Source organism: Etheostoma cragini, chromosome 9, assembly GCF_013103735.1.
Source record: "Etheostoma cragini isolate CJK2018 chromosome 9, CSU_Ecrag_1.0, whole genome shotgun sequence".
In the NCBI taxonomy this organism is placed as follows: domain Eukaryota; kingdom Metazoa; phylum Chordata; class Actinopteri; order Perciformes; family Percidae; genus Etheostoma; species Etheostoma cragini.
This window is the reverse complement of record NC_048415.1, coordinates 4,021,740-4,047,398: the sequence shown is the minus strand read 5'-3', so window position 1 is coordinate 4,047,398 and position 25,659 is coordinate 4,021,740. Positions and strand designations below refer to the sequence as shown.

Genomic DNA, 25,659 nt, shown 5'->3' with positions numbered 1-25,659 from the left:
ATATATATATATATATATATATATATATATATATATATATATATATACACACACAAGCTGAATAGTAGTTCTTTCATAATGTATAACAGATTCCTGTCTTAACTTTATTTTCATCAAACATTTAGTAACTGCATTTTTTAGTTTTTGTCTACATCATAATTATTCATCAGCTGCCATATTTATTTATTGACGTGGAATAACAAACTTAAAATGTTTCTTCAAAAAGGCTATTTTTCTCAACTAGGCTTAACAGCCAAGGGGAAATTTGTGAGTAAATTTTGCTTTAGCTAAGGCTAGTCAGGGATTTCTTACTAACTAGCTTTATATATATCTATTTATATATGAATATGCACACACACAAGCTGAATAGCTGTTCTTTCATAACGTATATCAGATTCCTGTCTTAACTTTCCTTTTACCAAACATTTAATTACTGTATTTTGGCTTTGTAGAGCTGTGTTTAGCTCTACTGTCAACATTATTTAAGCCCCATTGTTGCCTGTTAATTATTCTTTTGTTTTAGTCTTTATCTGGTAATGTTTACAGTAAATCAAGCAGCTACATGCAAACACCAGATACCAAAATCAGTATTACATAGGCTGAATTTGCCAACATAAAAACTGTGAAAGAAGTTGTAACTTACTGAGGCATCTGATCTGTCCGGTCCATTTACCATCGATGCAGGTTTGGAAAGGATCGCCCTCCATAGTGTAATAATTCTGACACATGTATTCAACCCTTTCTCCATTTATCTACTGGGACTTAGGAGTTCCCCTGGTGTCACCATCTGCAAGGTGAGGTGGTGTCCCACAATCTGAAGGAGCTAAAATAATGTAAAACACACACACACACACACACACATACACACACACACACACACACACACACACACACACACACAAGAAAAAAGTGATTTAAAATTAGTCTTTTTCTTATGTAAATGTAAACACTGGCAGTTTATTAGGTACACCTAACTAAAACTAATAATCTGGGATCGCCATTTTCTGGTAAACCTATTACTGTAACCCGTTCATCTGCGGGGGGTTGCAGCTTGATTGTGAAACTAAATACAAACAGTCCGTAAGGTCAATGAAGAAAAAAAACAAGCTGAACAAGGCAAGTTTTGGATATGTAAATACAACCACATATTATTAGCTAACATCAAAGAGAGTTGCAGCACAGAAAAGAGCTAAACGCCAGTGAAATCCTTTAGCCTTCCCACATTAAATTATTTTTGCTTTACACAAACAGATTGATATTATTTAGAAGTCAGTAAAATAGCTTAAAGGTGCTCTAAGTGATATTTTTTAGGTTACTATTTTTTTTGTCACATACAGTATGTTCAGCAAACATCTCCTCACTGTCAGCTATCTTCCTGTCCCCTGAACACACTGTAGAAAAAACGTGGTCTCTGTAGACAACCCAGGCTCCACAAACGTCAAAGAAAACAAATTGTGCCAACATGTATCACGAACTATAACAAACAGTGTTCCAGCCTATAACCAACAAGAAGGAGTTGGTTGAGCCATCGCCACAGCAGCATTAGCACGTACTTCTACAATGCGTGTTCATGACTTACCCATCCTCTTCTTGCTGGTTATAGGCTGGAACACTGCTTGTTATGGTGCAGGTTGACACAGTTTGTTTTTGTAGCCTTTTGTGGAGCCTGGGCTGTCTAAATAGGTCACATTTTTTACAGTGTGTTCTTTGGACAGGCAGCTAGGTGTTAGCGAGGAGATGTTTGATGTATGTGACAAAAAAGGTTGTAGCCTGAAAAATACGTGCCGTCACATAGAGCACTTTCAGTGCAGATATTTTTCATACACCTCACAGTTCCATCATATGTGTTTTAATTAGTCCGAAGATTATTCACAAATTTCCAAATGTTTGCATGCATATTATCATCATCATCCTGAACAATTAATTGTACACAAATAGGCATACAATTGAGACAAAACCGCCATGCATTTGTGCACATACTTTACAAAATCAAGGCTGTGTCTGAAAGGGACTTAGCGTATATTTTCTTTCCCCCAAACTCTAAGATGGTAACGTTTAAAAAGTATAATTAAACATCAATTACAACAGTGTAGGCAGTGTACAGCAGCGAGTAGAGACAGACAGACAATTCACTTACGTTGCTTGTTGCACATTCCCGGATTCACTGTCAGCCAGCCGTCGCTGGAGCATGCATAGCTGATTGATGGACTGGGTGTAGTATAACCAGGCTCACAAGTGAAATTAATCACTTCTCCTTCTTGGTACTCTTTTGACAAATGGGCATGAGGAACATCTGGAAGCTTTGAACACGCTAGCAGACAAAAACATGGGGACATGAGAAAGGTCTTTACAGTCTTACATTGTTTGCATCAAATACAGATGGATAAAGGGATGAAAGGGAGATGGACATGTAACAACACTGCAACATTGAATGATGTCCATGACACTGAAGGATTCCTAAAATAACTACCTACATTACATTATCAATTGCATAGTGCTTATCAGGTACCCCATTTTTTAACACACTCCCCTTTCTTACACAGGTAGAGCAATTATTTTGTCAACTAAACAAATTCATATGTTCAAATAGAGGGATGCATGTGTACATCAATCCATAAAAAAACATCAGGAACAAAGCTGAAATAACGAATTACAAAGACATTTCATCAATGTGTAAGCTCACAAGATCACTTAAAACATCAGTAAAAAGCACTGTAAGAAATGAGGTAACAGAACAAATTTGATGAATTATCTTTCAATTACCCAAAAAATAATTAAGAGGATAAGGCAGTATGTCATTACAGAACATGTGAACTGGCCTCTGCGCAAGTACTTTTACACTAATGGTAATGAAACTTTTGTACACAAACATGTAGCTTTTAAAATACAACGAAGAGACCAATGTGATATACAGGTTATTCATCCCTTTTATCTATGAGGCACATACAATACCTACTTTAATCTTAACACTTTCTGTTTCTTTACAAAGCTAAATCTTAACACTTCATTAAATAATAGAGCCCTACTTACCATTCTGTGATGAGGAAACTACCACAATCCCCCACAGTTGGAGAAAAAGGATCACAGCCAATCTCATGGTCCTCTGACAAACGTTTCCTGAGCAGAACTACTGTTTGTTTGAGTCTTCGTTGGAGCCCTGAAGTTCACAACAGGGTCTGCCCTGTTGGACTGTGCAATGCACATGACATTAAAACAGTGTTCTCAATACTAAATGTTCCAGATGTGCTCACAAACAGCATCCTTTGTGCAGCAGTCCAATTCTTACAAAGATGTAAATGAGTCTGTTTTCAGCCAATGGTTGAAATTAATTAACAGTAATAAATGACCTTTGTTAAAAGATATTTGGCTTGCTATTGGTAATTGATGCAGATCATGCTCACCATGGTTGGCCAATTTAGGATGTCACCTAAAATGTTCTCCATAGAAGGCCATTGTTGTTGGGCATACAAAGCAAAGGACTAATAACAAACAGGCTTTCCATCCTTTTTCAGATATTTAGTCCACTAAAACATGGTTGTAAAATGTTGAAAAGTCAAAGGCATGTTGGGCTCCAAATCATTGTTAACTTTTCTTTAATATTCATAAGATAAGTCTGGCAATTTTTTATGTTTCTTTTTTTTTTCAAATGGGAAAAAATGGGATTACAAATCCCATGTTTTTGTTTTTGTTTTTTGGGGTTCGAGAACTTCTCTTTCCTTTTTAATTATAGTGTGACTGCGTCTATAATACAGACATGTTGACGGAATAACATTCACAATAGATGACATACACATTGAAGAAATTGCTCCAGTTTAGGTTTCATATGACCTTAAAGTTAAGATCTGCCTTCAGCAGTAGGTAAAGTTCATTTTCTGAAACTGACATTTACCCAGGAACATGAATTACGGTAAGGCTGAATGCTACAGACTGTTTACTGAAAAATAAACTTTACTTTTATAATGAACAGTGTCAACCACCGCAGGTCCGCATTATAAACCATTTTGTGATTTATTCATTTAAATTACCATGACATTTTTTTTTTTTTTATAACAAAAAGCTTCACTGTTATTTTTATTTTAAATAGTTAAATATTTTAAATTTTACGTCTTACACAATACATTTTATGTTTTAGTCTAACAAATCCATTAACTAATGGAATGTAAAAATATGTTTAATGTGTTTCTTTTAAAACACAGTATCTTTCTCTTGCGTTGTTCTTTCGACATAAATTCAAAAATTAAGCTAGGTCAAATTGTTTCATACATTAGGGTGTCCCGGTAAATTCTCTGTAAAGGGTCCTTCTGACCATTTTCAAACCTCTAATTTACACCTTAAATTTGACTTTAAAGTGTATTCAGCATCATCTTCAGCACCTCGGACAGCCAACTTATTCTTCTTATTGCCACGCTTAGAGAAGTGCTGCTTAAAGAAACCTGTTAGAAACCTGTTAGAAAATGTAAGTTCATCGAAGCGTTTGTAGAAAACTCTCTCGCCAGTTTTTTCCAATTGCTAAAAAACAAATTTGCAAACTAGGCTGGTTTTATCAAAATACTTAATAGAAGTCACAAAAGCACACACACAAACTGCAAAAGTTCCTCATATATCCTGCAAAATGGAGCACTGCAACCAAAACTACATATAACATTATCAAAATCATACTTGTGCACCAAATGGCACACACTTCATTCACATTACCAGATTTTTGTCTAACCAACTACACACTGTTGGCACAACGAAAAGCACTCTCATCTTTTGTATGCTTTGCCATGATAATAGAATAGTTAAAATTGTAGAAAATTCTTCAAATTGTTCACATGCACATACATATTTGCAGACATACACACATGCTGTTAAAACTTTTATTATTTTATTTTTCACCAAACAAGTCAGTGCCAAAAATACATAGAAAAAAAGAGGCAAGAAATAAATGTCGTCTTTTCATTGTGCTTACTTCCTTATTGAAGTGGTAACCATTGAGGTGTTAGGCCAGGTGGCGCAAAATGTGTAACTTTATGTCAGATTGTTGTGTCTTGTGCAGAGAACCATGTTCAGTGCATTTAAAAAGTGCAATTTTGAATTGCAAAATGTGTGTAAAGCAGAAGACCTTTGGAGATTTGAGAAGGAGTTTGGCTCTCTGTGTGTTATTTTAAATAATTGTGCTCTGCATATCATTTTGATGTGTTAGCAACAGCTTTCTCCAGTAAAGGTGACTTGAATCATTCTCTGAGCACATGACATTTTTTTACTGTTATCATACATTTAGAGCCAGAAAACAGACCAAATGAAAATATAGGTTTTTGTTAAAATAATGATACAAAGAGCTAAAGTATAGACACTGGATCATAATTGGTATTTTTCTTTACTTTGGTTAATTAGAAGAGAATCAGTTAATATCTGTAATTCTTGTTAATTAATTACATGTTTGTCCAGCCAGATCATATGTATCACATCTAGTTGACTGAAAACCTTCATTGGCAAGTGGGCAGGTTCATCACACCATCAATACATTGCTGACGCAGATTAACTGTGCCGGTATGTCTTCCTTTAGTGCAAGTGAACCCTATCCAATCAAGATGGGGTGAATACAGTTTATCCTGATGACCATATTTGAAGGCAATATTATATCTGTTCATGAGCTCTCTATCCACAGTACAGGGTTCTGCAAGAGATAACAGATAAACAGCATTTTATTAATGGGACATGTATTCACATGTAATGTGAATTACATGTGAAATGTAAATGTAATCAGTGACATGCTCTGTGACAATACTAAATATATAAGGCATTGCTGGCCAGCAAACTGGGAACTGCTTGGTTACATTGTAACCTTGGTTCTCTGAGTAAAGAGACTATCTCTCCAGCTGCAGGCCGCTCAGAGATCAAACTATCAGTGATTCCACGCCAGCAAAGGTGGTTTATAGGAAACAACATACGGCGTTGCCGGTGTGTCTTAAAGAAGTATCCATGTACCTGAACTCTGGGGACTCATCCCGGTACATGTGGAATATACAGTGGAGAGATAGTCTTGATACGATAGAGAACAGAAGGTTAATTATACCTTTTAGGGAGACTAAACATTGTTTTGAACATACTAAAGTTCTAGGGATTAGATATATCTGTGTTTTTATTTAAAGTATATAGAAATCAATAAAAAAGGGTGTTTAGTCAAATTGAATCAAATGAATTTCTCCAGAGTCAGAAGCTGAGATGTTAGCCTACTGCTGATTATTGAGTTTACCTGTTTTTGGTCTGCATCATGATTACATTCATCTGCTGCCTTATTTATTTATTTACATGAGGAACCAAACTTTTGTTGAGTTGTTGGTGCATCAAAATGGTTATTTTTCAGTTAGGCCTAGGCCAGATGACATCCTCAGAAACCTCAATGAGAAAATAAAGCTTTATTATAGCTTAGGCTAGCTCTAGATTCCTCCCCAGCTGGCTTTGACTTGATATATCTATAGCTGACTAGTTTTTGTTTTTAATGACGTGAAACAGATGCCAAAAATTCCTGTCAATTGTCACCAAATACTATGTTGCTGAGTTGGCTTTGGTGGGCTGAATATTGGTTAGTTCCAAAATAACGTTTTGGGTCTACCTGCCATTGGCTGTTTAATTTAAACATGAACTGGTATCAAATGCTGCAGCTCAGTGCATTTCGGTCACAAAACATACTCTAATATCATAAGAATTATTGATAATTGTACGTTGCATAACGTGTGGGGGTGGGTGTTATGGCCAAAATCTTCTACCATGGTATGTCATTTTGTATCACGCTTACAGTAAATATAACACGATAGTAATTGTTCCGTGAATACATAAAGAAATAGTTTTAAATAACTACTGTATATCATACTTCCTCACATTTGATTATTATATTCTTTACTTTCCCTACAAACAAAAACAATTCTTCAATAATTCCAAGCATTACATGGTTAAGGTTTAAAGGTAAACAGGTTATTGGAAAGAATTCAAAAACATAAATGTATAATAACTTGTATTCCAAAAGATAAAAAGACTTTTTCTTGCAGGATTTGCAAATCTTTTATAAAAAAAAACAACAACTGATGAAACAATGGGGAAAAAAAAATACAGTGTGCAGGTATCTGTTAATCAACTTGCTTGTCTAACTTTTCATACAATTTGTTTGAAAAGGTTGGGATGCCTCCTCCTGCTCTGTATATAGATGCCCAAATCACATCACCTTGCGAGCAGACGGATTTGTGAGATTGTATAAAAATCACACAATCACGTGACAATGGCTCCTCAGGTCGGAACATAGACATTTGGTGCAAAGGGCATGCCAAATTAGTTTTTCTTTATTAAGATATGTTTTGGACCTTTTCAGCCTGGAGAGGGAATGACATGCAGCAAAGGGCCACAGATCGGAGTCGTGCCCTGGCCGCTGCTTCGAGGAGTAAACCTCTACAAATGGACAGACACAATACCAACTGAGCTATCTGGCTGCCCTGAATTTGTTTTCCTAGGATAGAAAAGGTATGGGGATGGCATTACCCGCCCTACTTTCCTTGTAAATGGCCAGTAATTATGGCCTGCTTTGGTTGGGTTGGTTTAGTTTAAGCAAGAGGAGTGGGATATAAGAAAAGCCTAAAATTTCCCCAAAACTGATCTTAAAAATAAATTAATAATAATACTGCCAAGTATTCCCAAGTCGTATTTCTACGGTTACATGGTATATATCGCCATTTCACCCTAATGCTGTTGCAGACAAAATGTGGTCAGTCAACTTGTGTTGCAGTGATGAAAGTTTGTAGTGAAGTAGGCTTCATTTAGCAACCGTCAATGGTGAGTAACCTCTTTTAGTTTGATTTGCCAACATAGATTTTCACTCACATTTGGTGAGTGGCGGGTGTTAATTTTGGCCCCTGGTTCTACCGTCAGCATAATGTAAGACACAGTGCTGCGTGTTAATCACTCTTTAGTTCTTTTCCATCTTTGTTATGTGATGTTCAAATAAATCAGCTACATGCAAACACTGCAAACAAAATCTTCTTTAACCTTCAAAGGATGCAACATGAAAACTTTGAAAGTTGTAACTTACTGAGGCATTTCATCTGTCCGGTCCATTTACCATCGGTGCACGTCTGGTAAGGATCGCCCTCCATAGTGTAATAATTCTGGCACATATATTCAACACTTTCTCCATTTGAGTACTGGGACTTAGGAGTTCCCTTGGTGTCTGCATCTGCAATGTGAGGTGGTGTCCCACAACCTGAAGCTAACAAACACAAACACACACACACACAAACACACACACACACACATACACACGCACACGCACACACACACACACACGAACAAGTAATTCCCTGGAAATCTTTCTTATTCAAGTATATACATGGGCACACTGCCAAATGATTAGGTACATCTAGATAAAACGAATAACGTATTTGATTTGAAACTTACTATTATTGCTATTTTTTATATTAAGAGAACAAAATAGCAACACAGCAATAATATGTAAAATGTGAACAACAGGGTACACAGAGCATATCAAGCGTGAGATTGCAGTGAACTGTGAGTACCATCTGACTGTTGGGTCAATGATCATCTTTTGCCATCAGTTTCCTAGATAAGGAGCAAGGGGAAAAGAAAGCAACTGGTCTATGTATTCAGCAGGCAGACAGGGATCAATCCCCTCTCTGCATGTTGTGTGTGTTGTGTGTTGAGTTGCAAGCCATCTGATAGACCTGGGACTTTTCTGTTTTTCTGTTTTTGAGAAAATCTGTTTAATCAAGAGGTTTATAAACAGAAGCATAGTATACAATTGGACTTTGTGGATTTAATGAACGCAGATCTGACATAACTCTGCCTCCAACTCGAAAATGTATGCACAAACTCCGTGATGCACCATGACGCCAAACAGCAGGTGTTTGATTTAGTGCAAAAAATATGAGCGTTTTGCCTTGACAAAAGTTAAGATTAGGCGTCAAAACGACTACTGGTAGTTTAGATTAGGAAAAAGATTGTGATTTTGGATTAAAACACTCCCACGTGACACACATTTCCTGGGTGAAAGGCTTTAGTTTAGCTCCCTGGCTTGAACTTCGTCCTGCGCGTTAACACCCACCCATCAACCCAACCTCCTCCCAGCGGCGTTCTTACACAGCAGCAATCAACGTGGTGAACAGTGCTGCCACAGTTACTTTGAAAAGGTTTTAGATAACAGTAACAGTAATTTGGGCTTTGTTGTTTGTTTTTGTTTCTTTAACATTTTTGTTTGTTGAAGAAAATACTAAATGGAAACAACCTGTTAACGTTTGTCTGAGAGCTACACAGTATAGCGGATTGTGGGAAGCACGTGGCTAATTCTTCGCCGATGTGCATGTTTTAAAAGTACCTTTGCCTTGATTTGTTTATTCTTTTCTTTTCGTTTTGCTATGTTTTATGACGTTTTTATGCCACCTGTTCTCCAGCCGAGTGTGGCTATAGTTACTCTCTAAGTCTCTTGTTGTATTTCCTCCATTTCACTTGTGTTCAAAGGTTGTTTTATATTTTCTTGTTTTTAACTATTTTATTTTAGTTTAACAACTTTTTATTTACCTTTTTATCTTTCTTCTTGTATATTTTTTGTTGTGAATGTGTGTTTTTTTTAGAATCTACTGTAGGTCTGAGTTTTTAAATTGTTGTGTATGGTGTAAAAACAAACAAGTAGTTAAAAGTAAGGAATTGGATTGAATCCAAAGCTTTGGTTTTTCTTTGGGTGAAAGTCCCAAGGTGCCGTTGTCAACATTTTTACCTGGATCACAATTTAGCCGACACCCCTCCTCCTGTTTGGTTTCATCTGGAAGGAACAAAACACAAGTTATCAAATGAAAAACATGTGGGTCAGTCCCACATACAAGAGTTTAAGTCCCACAGTGGTATGATTATGTGTGTGTGCAGAGATTTAACTGCATAGTTACATGCTCTACAACATTAAAATAAATATTGTGTACATAAGTCTTCATTTCATCTTAAAAGGCTTACTTTCACAAGTGGGGAATGGATGATTCCACTGTCCATCTTGGCCACATCTCAGCACTGAACTTCCATTCAGATATTTCCCAGGTCCTTCACAGCTGAATTTGAGGAGGCGGTCAGGAAGAATGGGCTCGTCATTATCTGGTAAACCTTTCACTATAACCCCTCCATCTGCAAGCGGGGGGTCGCAGCTCAAAGCTGAGTAAACACAGTCAAAAAAAGAAGTGGAACAGGGCAAGAATTTAATGTATGTATAAATAAACAGCCAAAATCCCACAGAGAGCAGGGCCTTTCCATAGAGTTACTGAATGGGAGGAGGGTGCGTTGTTCCACATTCATTTTTAGTGATATCCTCAATGTTGCAGCACTCTTTGATAATGAAGCAACCTTAGAGATTTCTGTTGTTGAATTATTACAGCTTTGTTTCTGAGAAATCATGTTTCATCTGTCATTTTGGTGTTGTTGCCGACATGTTCAAATGCTACAGTTCCCATGAGCCTTGGCCATAGTTGCCATGGAGAAACAGCCAGTGAGAAGTGCAAAACCCATTCAAAAAGTTTCTGGCGTTTCAAATGTGAGCAAGACTTACGATCACATGTTGGCACATGATTGGTCCATTTGTCCAGCATACAAGTCCTGGTGTCTTCCTTACTTACCATGTGATACCTGCAATCAACAGTACACCAGAATGTTCCATTATGACATGAAAACTCCATCAGAGAAATCACCAAGGGGAGAGAAATACTGTGCAAACTTAATATCATTTCATGATCTCATTCATATACCATTCAAAAAAGGTATTTTAACCTGCCCTACTTAGCATTTGTATTGTATTGTATATTACACCAGACTATAATGTAGTTGTGAGTACATATTGGTACATTTGATTTGTGTTTGTTAATACATTTGTCACTATAACTCCTACTGTAAAGCATATAGAACATAATTTAATAGTTAAAGTTATTTGTTATCATATAAAATGTGTTCATAAAAAAAATGTCTTTATATAATTAGAGTCACACAACTGTACTTTATATAACTGTGCATTGTGAATAATATTTTTAAGTGTCCAAATACTTGTTATAAAGGCTGTATTAGCATCATGTCTCCAGTAGGTTTGTGGAATCATTGCAGATGCACCTACCCTTCATTACAAAAGTATTTGACTGTTGTTCCAAAAACAAACTCCTCCCCGCTGATTATTTGGTAATAGCCATTGGGGGTGTCATCGGGAAGTACACATGGCTTTACTGGAAAAAGAAAGAAAAATAGAGATCATTCATCAACGTTTCTCAAAAGTAAAATTATAGTATGAACTTTATTCTTTAAGGCTTCATTGTTAGATTTGAGTTAAAAGCACTAACAAAACGGCAATTTAGTTCTTTTGATAATAATGACTTTGTGCTGCAACCATAGTTTTCATTTGTTGCTTTGAAGAAGCAGCTTGATTTTCAGTTACTAGACAGTGCATAATGCTTTTCCCCCAACTCTTTCAGTATCATTTCATGAATTACTCTCGGAAAGTAAAAAAAAAAGTTTTGAAGATATTTCCAAATGTTAAAATACACACACGTGATTATCTCTAAGTTGTACAATTCATTTAATGCATTTATACTCGTGTCATCAGTAACCTGATTACTGCAGGGAATCACCCAACTTGCAACAAAATAAAGAGACGAGCAGAAAGCCGTTTAACTTACGCTGGCATCTTCCCCGACTGATTAATGACCAGCCATTCTCTGTACATGCATATTTGATGGGTGGGAACGATGTATAACCAGTGTCACAAACGAAATGGACTACGTTTCCTTGTTGGTACACAGCTTTTTTGGTCGCTTCTGACACATGAGCGTGAGGAACCACTGGGAGATTTGGACATGCTTACAAACAGCAACAGGGGGAGAAAAAAACAGAAATTAGCTAAGTTGTCTTCTTGTCATCTGTTGGCTACAAATGCAAGTCAGAGTCATATCACGAACTGTACATCAGAAGATTTGGCACCGGGTAATATAACATTGAGAATATACTGGACACTGTCCTGCAAGTAAGCCAGCCATCATAACACACAGAACCCTCTTCCCCTTAACCTAACAACCATATGCACTTTAAGAAAGCAAATAATAAAAAAAAAACTACTGCCTTACCATTCTGTGATAAAGAAACCTCCACGTTCCCCCACAGCTGGAGAAACAAAAGGATTAATGGTAACTGCATTTGGACAAGCAGCTGGGCAGTGACCGAGACTAACTGAGGCTAACTTCTGTGATGACTGTTCTGTGTGTTTGTCCCAAGCCTCAGTCCTCAGAGAGCACCAGGGGTCAGCACATGGCCTGCCCAGCGGGATTACACAACAAGACATGGATGAACACACACACCACGCACTGTTCAATCTCTAGAAAAATTCACACATATTTGTTTGCAATAATCCTCCCAGTGACTTTCTTTGGTTTCCTATCAATTGTTTTTCAATCAGAAAACATACTCATAACGTAGCTAAACTTTTGGGATGGACATCAGAAATAAATGATTATCATGAATCACATCAATAACAACAACAAATAATAAATCTAATACACAACAGCTTTAAGTTAAACATGCATTGTTTAGCTTGAAGAAGGCACTTGACTGGTTAATGATATTGAACCTTCAACCGACTTTGCATAGAAATGTAGAATATAAAGCTCAAGGATTGATGTTTTAAAGTATCCACCGATGATGAAACAGTTTGGGTCCAGTTTGCTTACCACGTTCAATATTACATCAGTAGCGTTGATACTAGATTACAAAGTCCAATGTAAAAATCATTAAGTGGAACAATTAGGCAATGAGAGAATATTTAGGTTTTGTTTATGCGTTTGCTACTTCTGTTAACAGATTCTGTAAACTGCTCTAAAAATAAAGTTATTAGTGTAATTATGATTATATTAAGGGGAGACTCTACAGGCAAAACCATAGTTTTTTTAAATTACTTTTTTACTTATTTCAGGTTTAGTTAGCAGGGACAATGCACGCTAATAATACATGAAAGTAAAATATGCTAGAATTAGCCTTGAGGTTATTTTACAACCGCTGTCCCTGGACTGGTGGTAAGAGGTCACCATAAAAGAGATAAAAACAATTAAGCTGTCAATTAAACATCCAGATTTGGCCCTATACAATAAAAGTTGATTACACTGATGCTAAAAGACAATAAGATGAACACATAAAGAACAGTTAGGTGAGATCAACACAAATATACACACAGCTGAACTTTCGGACTAGATAACAAATAATGTGCAATAACAAAGGCATACAGTACATGGTGGACATGCACAAAAACAACATTGCAGCATGGCAGCAGTTTTATTGCCTAAACTAATGTTGACAGTAGCTATGTTTCCATCCACACGTTTCTATCCAAATTAAGTGATGTCGAATGAAAAGGCCTTATGGAAACAGTAAAATTCGAGGGAATTTCATGAATATTGATTCAAAGGAAACGTTGTCGGAGTTTATCTTGATCGATGTAAGGCTTATGCAATAAACGCTGATGGAAACGTTATTTGCCGAATAAATAAGGATATGCCCTTACGTTTTAGGTGATTTTATGGTTGCAACCCACCACAAAACAAAGATGAAGTAGTTTTAGTTCATTTCCGCCCAGTATTCCCGCTCTGTTCGAACACATGGCGGATGTCAAAAAAGACAGATGGAAGTGGACGAACGAGTAGATGAGAGACTTTTTGAATTTAATTTCTCAGAAACTCACGAAGGAAATGGCCAACAAACGTTACGACAAGCCGTAGGACTCAAAAGAGAGTTGTCTCGCAGTGGTGCCGGAAATAAAATAAAAGGCAAGTTGCAGCTGCATCGTCAGAGAAATGTGTTGATAGTGTCAATTATTTCTTATTGTAGCTTAAATATATGTCTCTATCAGCTGACACATAAGCACTAGCCTACAACTTGTGCAATATTGATCATGTGTTGGTTGATGGAGTAATCCATTTTGTCTAGAAAAACTTTTTTTCCCAAATGTTTGCTTGAATGTTGTGCGATTCAGTGCAAAAATGAATAAAATTCCCCTTACCAATTTGATCGCAAAAAAGCATGTTACATAAAAAAAAAATCTTAAATACAACTTTAGATATTTATTTTACTCCACCTTGTCAGTTTGCGTAAATTTCTCCTAAATTCAACAAAAGTTACCATTAGATAATTCCTCATTAGCATGTTTAGACATAACATTTCAGAAAACTTGTAATACAAAAACATATTTCCTAATGTACGCAATTAATTGGGAAAGTTTTAATGTTGATATCTGTTAGTTTTTTTTACCCTATTCACTGTAATGTCTATCAAAATGTCTGATATTTATTAATCATATTTTTTGTGGCTGTTTACTAGCAATACATGAACCAAACCTTCCAGTGTCATTCCTATTTATATTGTGAAGGATTTTACTGAGGTGTTTTCTCAGATATCATTCATAGTCTGATTTATGTCACATTCTTGCCAAATGGCAAAAATGGCTTCTGTTATGTCTGTTATCACCATGTTCTGATTTATGGAGTGATAAAACAAAAAATGTCAACAAAATTAAATAATGAACGAATTCTGAACCAAGCTTTATGCTTTGAAAATGTATGCAAATTAGCACATAGACAATGCCCAATTTGCGTATTTAAACATAAGCTTTTAGGAAACTTTTAAAACAAAAGATATTCATTGTAATGTCTGCTGGGGAAGATTCATGGTGATGTCTATTAGTATTCACCTGCAGGTGTCTCCCATTAAATGGTACTAAGAGAGCAATACTGTTCATAATGCATGACTTATACTAAAATAGCATCAAATGAGCAATGCTGCTGAAGAGATTTGAGAATTGAATTCTTTCGAAACTGTGTCACTGTCATGTTAATCACAGGATATTGCATTGACCTACATTCAACATGCCAAACATTTACTGTAACCTAACATTGATTCTAATTTTAATCAAAAATCAAAAACAAGTATTCAGCTCAACAGCCCTATGATAAATGGTTAACTTTGTTCCCAGATTGGATGCCACTATGTCAACAATTAACAGCGGGCCGGGTCAATATCTGGCCCCACAAATATTTGAAATGTAAATTGCACTTTTGTTTCATTTGTTGCAGTTAGCTGAGTCACTGTCTAATATTTATATATATTTGCTCTAAACAAAGCTTTTTTTAAAATATCAGCTTTCAAGCAATTCTTTAATTTGTTTGTATAATGCATGTATGTAATGTAATAATTGGCATAATAAATAATGAAATGAAATTTTTATTTTATTGCCTTGGAGGGAGGGGGAGGGCGATGCACTTTCTTGAAAAACAATGCTGGGTAACATACATTTACGAGATTTAAATTCACAGAAACCTACAAGCTGAAATTTAACCTTCACACAAGAAGTGGGTGAAACCTTTTTGAGATGAAAGATGATAAGATGAAACAGACTTAAAAGAAATAAATACCTGCAGCCACTGTTAAAACTTTGAATGGAAACTGTACATTTATTCCTAAATGCCCATCCCAATTACTTTGTTTCACCCCTTATGTTTAGTCATTATAGGCCCATAACACAAATAAAACAAATAAAGCCTTTGTAATTTTTATCTTTTATTCACAAAGCCTAATGACTTCAGATCACTTTATAACACAAATGATTGATTCAGCCAATAAATGTATCAGGATCATGTGTTATGTAACAAGATGTAACATCAGTATGAATAATGCACACGGCAAATGTCGCTTTGTTTCTCCAAACAACTGATCAAAAAAAGACATTTTATCGAGACTTCTTTGGACTGCGAACAAAATCGTCATCAGTCCTGGCGATCTGTGGGAGAGAAATGTTTTTGTTCAGTATCACATCTCAACATGCAGTGGATGGAAATCATGCATCCAGTATGTAATAATATAAAGTCTAATTGAGAAATTGACATAAGGACATGTGCCCTTGTCTTGTATGATTCTTTGAAGGATAACATTACCTTTTTGCATGTTCAATTTGCTCATGTGTTGTTTGGTACATGTACTGGAACTTAAGAATGCATTTTTATACAAAGCTGTGGATTTTTGTTCCCTATACAGTATGTCTATAGTATATGACATAGTGATCTCTTTACGATTTTCTGAAGACATGGGGAGCGATTAGAGTGACCTAAAACTCTTTCAACCCACATATGAATAGTTAGTACTGCATTGAACGCACAGGAGTTGAAGGAAGGTGATTTACGTGGATGGAGAGTGCAGAAAGGGACTGGACTCAGGGTTCACATCCTGAGTCTGGTGCGTGGTTAGGTTTAGGCAGCAAAAGCGCTTTTGTTAAGGCCAGGGAAAGATGATGGCATGTCTCAAATCCCTACAGATTATTTCTGTATTGAACAAAGACCACAGTCTTTCTCCAACCTTAACCTGGGGGGTGTATTAATTAATGCTGTAGTTGTTACACAAGCAGCTATTGTTTTACAAGATCTGAAGTTTTGGCTGAGGGCAAAGGAGGTATGTTGTAAGTTAAAGTTTCCTCGCTGTGTTGACAACAAATCAATTGGAGGTTGCATCACATCGCCACATCATATTTGCTGTTGCAAACGAGTTGTGTATACACATAACTTCTAGGAGACAGGGCTGTATTGTTGCCAGAGACATTTCAGTAAAAGAAATGTAAACTTTGCTGAATTAAAAGGGATACAAATGTTGTCTACCTATTTATATTATATCTGTTAACAGGCTTTTAAAATGGAACATCACATCCATCACATCCTCCAAATCCATGAACAGAGGTTATTGACTAATCAAATATACTGCCATAATCCAGAATAATGTCTTTGTCTTTGTAGCCAAAGGGTCTCTGTGTGGGAATGTGTGTCCATGCACTTTTTCCTGTGCCTGATACTTGTGATCATGTTTTCTCATGCCATCACCCGGCCAGTTGTCATGATCTGCAATAGTGGTTGTGTCATTTTACTTGTGTATGCCTATCTGTTTCTTGTTTTATGTGCATGTGTTGCATTGTTGTAGCTTATCTATTGTTTTAAGCCAAAAATTAGCCTTCATGACTAAATCTGGCACATTTACATGTTGGACTCTTGTTGGTTAATGTGCAAAAGCAAAAAAGGCAAATTAATTAAATAATCCTTAAATCAGTGCATATTCTGCCTCACATGTGCTAGTCAAAAAAACAGTAATAAAAACAGAGAAGGGGTTTGTATCTTGTGAGGCATCATTACTCTGAGAGCTGAAATACTGCTTTGTCTGAATCATATTTAGAATGTTAACCCACTAATTGATACCAGTGTTTATTTTTACCCTGGTTGATTCACAGTGTTTAACATGATGGAGATCTGAACAATAGCTTGCACCCTAAGCAGCACTTCACCCTTAACATTCATAATGACATTCAGAATCTTGAAAAGTCAGCAGGCTACACAACAAATCTTTAGAACTGGAATATTATTAAAAACCTTCTGTGTGACTTTCTGAAATGCATTTTGTACGTACCTGTGCATGTCAAGTTCTTCTTCTCCCATTTCCCATTAATGCATTGAATCGTGGCTTCTCCCTCCATACCATAGCCATCCCGGCACTGATAAGTTACTGTCGAGTTAGACAAGTATTCCTTCTGATAAGATGTCTGAACAACTGCATTCTCAACTTTAGGTGGGAGTTTGCAGAGATTGGCAGTTGCTGTAGGGGTTGAAAGCATGTACAGTGTTGGGTTACACCTGGTCATCTTTTAATAAATGCTTACGTCTGATAAGGAAAGACAATGAAAAAGAACAAAATGACTCACGTTTACAAATGTCTTTAGTTGACTTTCCATTTGGAATCCATTTCCCCCTGATGCAATCATAGTATTCAATCTGAGAGCTGTATCCTTTGTTGCAAATAACCTCAGCTTGGATTGCCGTTTGGCTTTGCCTTTGTTGAGGAACCAATTTTCCATTTGGAATCACAGGAGTTTCTCCACAGTTTGCGTTCTCTAGAGTGGATATGATTACAAACAATTAGTTCTGTCTGTATATTGTTGCTAACAAATGTGATATCAGAAATAAAGAAACAATAAGGATATCCCTTTATGAATGAATCTACTTTTGAACAACTTAAAACTAACAGGTATTTTGTTTACTTAGTCTATAAAAACTAATATCTGTGTGGCTGTGATCATATCAGATTTTGCTCTCTATGAGGTAAAGGGCCAGATGCGTTCACTGTGAGTGTGTAGCGTAGGAGTGGGTGGGTTTGACCTCTCTTCCAGATAATACTCATTGTTTATATTCCTAGGAAATCTTTATTTATTCCAAACCCTTAATTAATTTTCTAACTTAAAGTAATGCACAGCATTTTGAACTTGACCCGTAGATTAATAAAGATAAGTTACCAATGCATGGTTGAAGTATGTCATTACATTTGGCCTCAGCCCACCAGCCTTTGTTGGTGAAAAGCTTAAACCCTTCATTACAGGTGTAGTATATTGTTGTGTTGTTGAATGGGCCAACTGCAAATCCATTTGGAACTTCAGGCTTTAGACATGTAGCTATAAAAAAACAAGGAAAGAAGTTACATCGACATAGCATCAATGGATACATAGCAAATGTTAGCATGCTAACAGGCTAAACTAATATACTTTATACTTGCAAAACAGCAGCAATTCAATTCTTTTATATTTCTTCTATCCTTCTATATTTTATTCATAGTATAGTAAAGTAAATCATAACAAGAGTTATCTCAAGCCACTTTGCAGATAAAGTAGGTCTAGACCACACTCTATAATTTATAAAGACCCAACTCCAATTCCCAATTCCAGTAATTCCCCCAAGAGTAAGAAAAGTAAGTAAGTTAAGATTATTTGTACAGCACCTTTCACAGATAACAATCACAAAGTGCTTTTCAATAAAATACAATACAATAAATTAAAAATAAGAATATTTAAATAAAAATAGAAAACAAAACAAACAATCATAAAAAAGAGCAGGCATTTAGCGCAACAGTGGCGAGGGAGGGGAGAAACCTTTTTTTTTTTTTTACTGTTGCTGCTGTTGTTTAGAAAACTCAAAATTACAGATTATATGTGACTATTACTCAGTGACTGATTTCCCAAAAACCTGTTGAACAAAATACATTATATTGTGGTGTAAGCATGACAGACGGTATTTGGGTTTGACAGGTTTGGCTGAGATGGTAAGTCCTCAAAATCAAAATCAAAAGCGTGCCTGTAAAAACAGAAAAACAATAACAAACTGTGGCAACACTGAACGTGTTGTCCTGACCGTCCTCACCTGTACACGGTGAACTCCCGATCCAACCATTTACTCCACAGGTTAGAGTGAATCGTTCTCGATTACCACCCTTGCAGCGATAACTGACCTGTTCATCGTGGCGGTATGTCGGCTTGTCACTGTCAACAATATCTGCCTCTCGAAAAGTCTTTCTGTTGCATGTTATTTCTAAAAAACAAAATAAACACGTCCACATTAGGTGTGTTCTTACGTCAGCAGAACAAAAGACCGCTTTCAAATAGTTAGAACTAAAACTTTTATCATATAAAAAGACTGGTCTCCAAGAGAAAGAGAAGCCTCTACTGATCCCCAGAGATGACATTCAGTTGTTGCAGCAGCACAAAGACAGAAATAAATACAGATAAATATGGATAATAAGATACATAAGGAGTTATATACAAGTATAATATAAATAGAAATAAAAAGAGAAATTATACAAGAGCAATTGAAGACAAAGTCACAAAGTAAGGTACCTCCCCTTGTCTCATCTCAGATCTTGTATTGCTACAGAATGAGCACATTAATATGCAACATTAAAATGAATGAGAGCTAACTAGTTGTCATTTTAAAACAAATTAACATCAGTTTTAATTTTGGGTTAGTTTGGCATTCTGTGAAATAGTAAAATAATAAATAAGATCCTCATGAAAATTTGTTAGAAGAAAAACAAGCTTGCAAACCAAAAACCTTTTTTTTTCCTGTTACAGCTGTTGTTTAGAAAACTCAAATTTACAGATTATGTGTGACTATAACTCAGTGAATCATTTCCCAATAACCTGTTTAAAAAAATTCTTATTGTGGTGTAAGCATGAAAAATTGTAACTGGGATTGACTGGGAGAATAAATTTGACAGGTTTGGCTGAGATGGTAATTTCTCAAATCAAAATCAAAAGCGTGCTGCAAAAACAGAAAAACAATAACAAACTGTGGCAACACTGAACGTGTTGTCCTGACCGTCCTCACCTGTACACGGTGAACTCCCGATCCAACCATCTTCTCTACAGGTTAGAGTGAATCGTTCTCGATTACCACCCTTGCAGCGATAACCGACCTGTTCATTGAAGCGGTATGTCGGGTTGTCACTGTCAACAATATCTGCCTCTCGAAAAGTCTTTTTCTTGCATGTTATTTCTAAAAAACAAAACAAACATGTACACATTAGGTGTGTTCTTACGTCAGCAGAATGAAAGACTGCTTTCAAATAGTTAGAAACAAAACATTTGTCAAATAAAAAGACTGGTCTCCAAGAGAAAGAGAAGCCTCTACTGATCTCCAGAGAGGACATTCAGTTGTTGCGGCAGCACAAAGACAGAAATAAATACAGATAAATATGGATAGTAAGATACATAAGGAGTTATATACAAGTAGAATATGAATATGAGTAAAAATAGAAACTATACAAGAACAATTTGTGTAGCAAAGGTTCCTCCCCTTGTCTCATCTCAGATCTTGTATCACTCCAGAATGAGCACATTAATATGCAACATTAAAATGAAGGAGCACTAACAAGCTGTGCTTCTAAAACAGATTTATATCAATTTTAAAGGTGAATTAGTTTGGCATTCTGTGTAGTTGTAAATTAAAAACCTTTTAATTTTTTTAATTTTTATTTTACTGTTACCGCTGTTGTTTAAAAAACTCAAAATTACAGATTATATGTGACTATTAGTTAGTGATATTTCTCATTAATCTGTTTAACAAAACATATATTGTGGTGTTAGCATGACTGTACTGGATTTGGGATTGACTGTTGAAGTTTGACAGGTTTGGCTGAGATGGTAATTCCTCAAAATTAATAAATTGCATGCATGTATAAACAACAAAGCAATAACAAGTGTTAAATGTTGTATGTATGTGTCAACACTGAATTTGTTGTCCTGAACTTTCTTACCTGTACACCTTGGCTTCCCATGCCAACCAGTTTCTCCACACGTCAGAGTGAATTCTCCTTGATAACCGTCCTTGCAGGCATAACGGACATGTTCATTGTAGCGGTATGTCCACTTGTATTCGCTGATAACATCTGCCGTCGGGACATCCAGTCTGGCGCATGTTATTTCTTAAAACGAAAACATATACATCAAGTGTGTTCTAACTGGCAGTAGGATGAAAGACTACTTTTACATTACATACACACTTGTAAGTACACATAAAAGCATAGTTATGGAAAAGCGATGTGGGGAGTAAGCAAAGACATCAAGAAATTGACACGTGTTTGAGAGAGTGCAAGTGGCAGAAAGGCCAGACTAGTAATGATCTGCTGACTATTCTGGGGCTATAATCCCAAATATGTTATGGACATCTGATTCTTTTTTAATTTGTTCACCAACAGTTATATCTGTGTTTATGTTCTAGGGTGAGGGATGTGTATGAGAGTGAATGGGAAGTAGCCTTGCAGTGAAGCAGTGTGGAGTACTACACAACATAATACACTACAGTATGTGCAGATGTAACTCTCTGCAGTGAGCACTATGGTACCAGGACAGATTAATAATGAAGTAACTAAAGTGGAAAAATAACGTTTACTTCCTGATTTAGTGAAAGAGTTTAGTTCCTGGGTATTTGCTAGTGAAAAGCAGGCATTAGAGTAGACAAATTAATCCTAACTGGACAAGAAGCTTCTTCTCCACTTTCTCAAATACGTATACCATGATAAACAGTCAAATATAAAAGATGAATTTTGCAATACCTCCACAGAGTGGATTTGGTGTCCATCCATGTCTGGTGCATGTGGCCCGGTTGGCTGTTTTCACGTAGCCTGCCTCACAACTATATCTTGTAGTCTCACCCATTTTTGATTGTTGCCACCATTTGACCTCCCAGGAATACACATGTTCTGGTCTTTCATTGCCGCACACAACCTCTAGAATAAGAGACAGACTTGTGTATCTTCAGTAAAGATTGATAACCATCATCACAGGTTAATGAACCGTACACACACACAGTAGAGAACAACAATTTCACAGTCTGGCTATGGTTGTACCTGTGCATACTGCTCTGATAGTCCACTCTCCCTTTTCATTGCATGTAGTTACTGCTGATTCCTGATTGTTAGAAATCCCGTACTTTTCTCCACAAATGACTTTCAGTGTCTCACCAGGTGAAAACACATTTCTGGAAACAGATTCATACCTGGTTCCCTCGACTGGCGGCAGATTTACTTTACATATTATTGCTGCATTTGTTAGGAAATGAAGCATATTATCTGTTAGCACCAATTTCACAAGTCAGTGTTATATAACCAGTAAATTGCAATAATCAGTTTGTACTTACGTTCACACGCAGGTGTGGGGGTCCACTCTGCTCTCATTCCTACTTTTGTGCATTTTGCGGCTCTTTCTTCAGTGCGTTTATATCGATCATTACACTCAAAGAGCAGGATTTCATGTTCTTTGTACTCTTGGATATTCCTGTCAGTCACATAACCATTTTCAATCTGAGGTACTGTACATTTAATCTCTGTTGAAGAATACACAGAAACGTTCATATTATCATCAATTTTCATGAAAAGGCAAATGATCAGTACTGATGAACTTCATTCAAGGGTAAAGTGGTGTGTCTATTTTCTTTTCAAATAAAAGCTTTACATGCATTGGTGTGTTTTTCTTTCTTTGTCCAGCACTGACGCTATAATGGCATCAACAGAAACCCGCATCAGCTGCAGTGTTGGTTGTCATGATGCCAGACTACATGGTGGTCATGATGTGGTTAGTGCTTGTGTTTGGTGTTACTAATTAGTTGCCAGGGGATTGGTTGCGATGGTGTTTTATGAGTGTATGCATGCACCTATGCATTTTGGAGGTTGGCCACTCCACTCTCCATTTTCATCACAATACAACTCTGCTGTTCTAGGGTTTGACAGGATGTCACTTTTGGACTTGCAGCTGAACCGAACTACATTGCCATAGGTCGCTTCCTCTAGGTCTCCATTCACCTGGACATTACTGTCCACATGAATCACTGGGCACTGTTGGGCTGGAAGGAAAAATATGATAAAAAATAAATAAATTGCATTAAAAAGCTTCACATGTATAAATACCTCTTAGCAGGTAAGCTTTTTTTTATATTTCAAAAGGTATGACACAGAGTGAAACTTTCCACCTTTATGTGTTTGGTACCTGATGAACAATACAACATTTTCTTACTCTTACCTTCACAGACAGGTATCACACCATCCCAGCCTTCATTCATGCAATTCCGATGGTTTGTGCGACTGACCATTTGATAACTGTAATGAGTATTAGGTAAAAATGAATAATGAAGGCATATTTAAATGTCACTCCTAATTATGCAGGGTTCGCTACAGGGCTACAGTATAATATGTTCAAAGCACACCAGAAATGAACAAAGATACATAAGAAACAATAAACATTTGTGATTTTACATACCCTTTGTGGCAGGTGTATACAACTTTTGACCCAAAGACAAAATCGTCTCCTATTTCCAGATTAAAATCTGCAAATTGGGCATCGCCGGGATGGCCGCATGATTTTGCTTAAAACATGAGAATGAGAGAGAATATGAGGAAATATATCGTAAGCTACCCAACTGTAGTGATGAGGCGAATGGTTCTTCCATTCAATAATATACCGTGTATTATTTGATACTATATGATATATTATTAATTCCATAATATCAATCCAATAACAATGAGCCTGCTTTGGCATTGTGGACTCATTCAAACCAAAACAATACATACTGATACAGCATAACATGTTGCATATAATGCAGTTTACCACTCTTAATGGCCAAATAAATATTAATTTCAAAAAGTAAAAGATTGTAACTCACGTTGACATACAGTTCCTTTAGACACCCAACCTCCCTCGAGACAGGTCAGTCTGAAAAAGCCACTGTAGCCAATATTGCAGCCCACTCTAATTTGTTTTCCAGCAGGGTAGCTGGAATGAAGCCCGGTTGTGTCAAAATTTGGATTAAACTGGGGTCCGTTTATAAACTGTTCAAGTGTACAGTCTGTGGGACAGAAACAACAACATAAATCATTTGCATTTTTAAACACTAATTTTTAAGGTGAGTGCTTTGGCTTACCTGGAACCTGTGCGAAGGTCAGCGCATGCATCCACAGAAGTAGAACACAGATTTGGTTTATTACATGCATTTTTTCTTCATTACCGTGAACCGCCAAACACACGTGGAAACTGGAGACTGAAACTATTACACACAAACCCACACACAGAGAGAAGAGAGCTGTGGATTTCACAGGCAAAAAGAGATTGCTCAATGATTTACGCAAGTCTGTTCCAGCCTCCAAATGCAATCTCAGGCTCACAGGAGACAGAAAAAAAGAGGACGTGAACACACCATATATGACACACTGGATTCTTAATGTATCCTAGAAGGATGTCTTACTTAGTCTGTTTCTTTTGATAGGGTATTTTGCTGCAATGTAAATTGTGTTTCAATGGTATAATGGCCCTTGGTAGTCAGGCTTTGCTATGTTTATCATTTAGTAACAAAAAACAAGCATATTCCTGTAACTAGCTATTTGTTTTTCCCCTTCTTGGCAATCATTTGCAGAAATCAATAGAGCTAACAAATGCAATGCATTTCTGAGAGTAGGCTTGACTCTTCTCATCGAGGGTAAATATATGTAATGTATATATATAAATATATATATAACTTGTGGTATTTTTCCTATTATAGAAAAATAAAGTAAGTCTTCAACTTTTTTCATCCAATAAACAATATCCACTAATCCCTTTCTCCTGAAGGTTACCATAATCCGGTTAACAAAATAAAACGTAATTTAAGGAGTGTAATTTGTTTTTTTCAGTGACAATTTATAATAAATAAATAATAAATTGATTTATTGTTAAATAAATAAAATCTAAGTCAGGCTATTTTACTGTTAAAAAACAATGAAATGATAATGATTGTTGCACATATCTGACTAAAGTACTGGCCCTCTAAATCCATATCCAGTTGAAAATTACTCAACAACTGTCTCTGTACTTTCTGCTTTGTCAGCGATGGAGGAAGAAGGTAGTTTCTAAAACACAGAAACACAATTTGCAGTTTCTTGTCCCAAATTGGTAACAAATGTTTCCCTGCATTGTTTGTGCAATAAACAGTATGTATTTTCGGTGAGCCTCACACCTAACAGAACAACTTTGTATGAATAACATGAAGCCATATTAAGAAATAAAGGCTAATCCAACATTGTTTAACCTGAGTTTAGGTTATTACATCATTATTTCCATCCTAGCCTTTTGGCAACTTTCTCTACTTTTCTACAAGGACTTAACGGGTACATTAATGCACACTACAAGAATCAGTTTCAAATAATTTCAAAGTCTTGAAATGAATATCTGCTTTGCTTTTTAAATACAGTGTTTACTGTATATTATACACACATACATACATATATGTATAT

General features: G+C 36.3%; 1 protein-coding gene and 1 long non-coding RNA gene across 2 annotated transcripts in view; both read right to left on the bottom strand.

Moving 5' to 3' along the window:
• LOC117950802 (complement factor H-like) overlaps positions 1-24,551 on the bottom strand; it is a 25,826-nt gene extending 1,275 nt beyond the window's left edge. The window contains 25 exon segments of the mRNA XM_034882143.1: positions 644-823; positions 2,138-2,311; positions 5,471-5,659; positions 8,063-8,239; positions 9,761-9,805; positions 9,991-10,182; positions 10,574-10,650; positions 11,129-11,234; positions 11,685-11,864; positions 12,129-12,237; positions 17,151-17,155; positions 17,488-17,673; positions 17,780-17,968; positions 18,368-18,523; positions 19,266-19,433; positions 20,229-20,396; positions 21,157-21,324; positions 21,955-22,128; positions 22,249-22,440; positions 22,539-22,724; positions 23,052-23,240; positions 23,417-23,493; positions 23,654-23,759; positions 24,057-24,239; positions 24,315-24,551. Of these exon segments, the coding sequence (XP_034738034.1) occupies positions 644-823; positions 2,138-2,311; positions 5,471-5,659; positions 8,063-8,239; positions 9,761-9,805; positions 9,991-10,182; positions 10,574-10,650; positions 11,129-11,234; positions 11,685-11,864; positions 12,129-12,237; positions 17,151-17,155; positions 17,488-17,673; positions 17,780-17,968; positions 18,368-18,523; positions 19,266-19,433; positions 20,229-20,396; positions 21,157-21,324; positions 21,955-22,128; positions 22,249-22,440; positions 22,539-22,724; positions 23,052-23,240; positions 23,417-23,493; positions 23,654-23,759; positions 24,057-24,239; positions 24,315-24,384 (3,646 nt within the window). The 5' untranslated portion in view covers positions 24,385-24,551.
• Positions 1,690-2,138, bottom strand: LOC117950051. The gene is made up of 2 exons (XR_004657799.1): positions 2,054-2,138; positions 1,690-2,011 (listed from the first exon to the last, which is right to left on the bottom strand). It is a non-coding gene; the product is annotated as an uncharacterized LOC117950051 (long non-coding RNA).
• Positions 24,552-25,659: the final 1,108 nt, after the last annotated feature.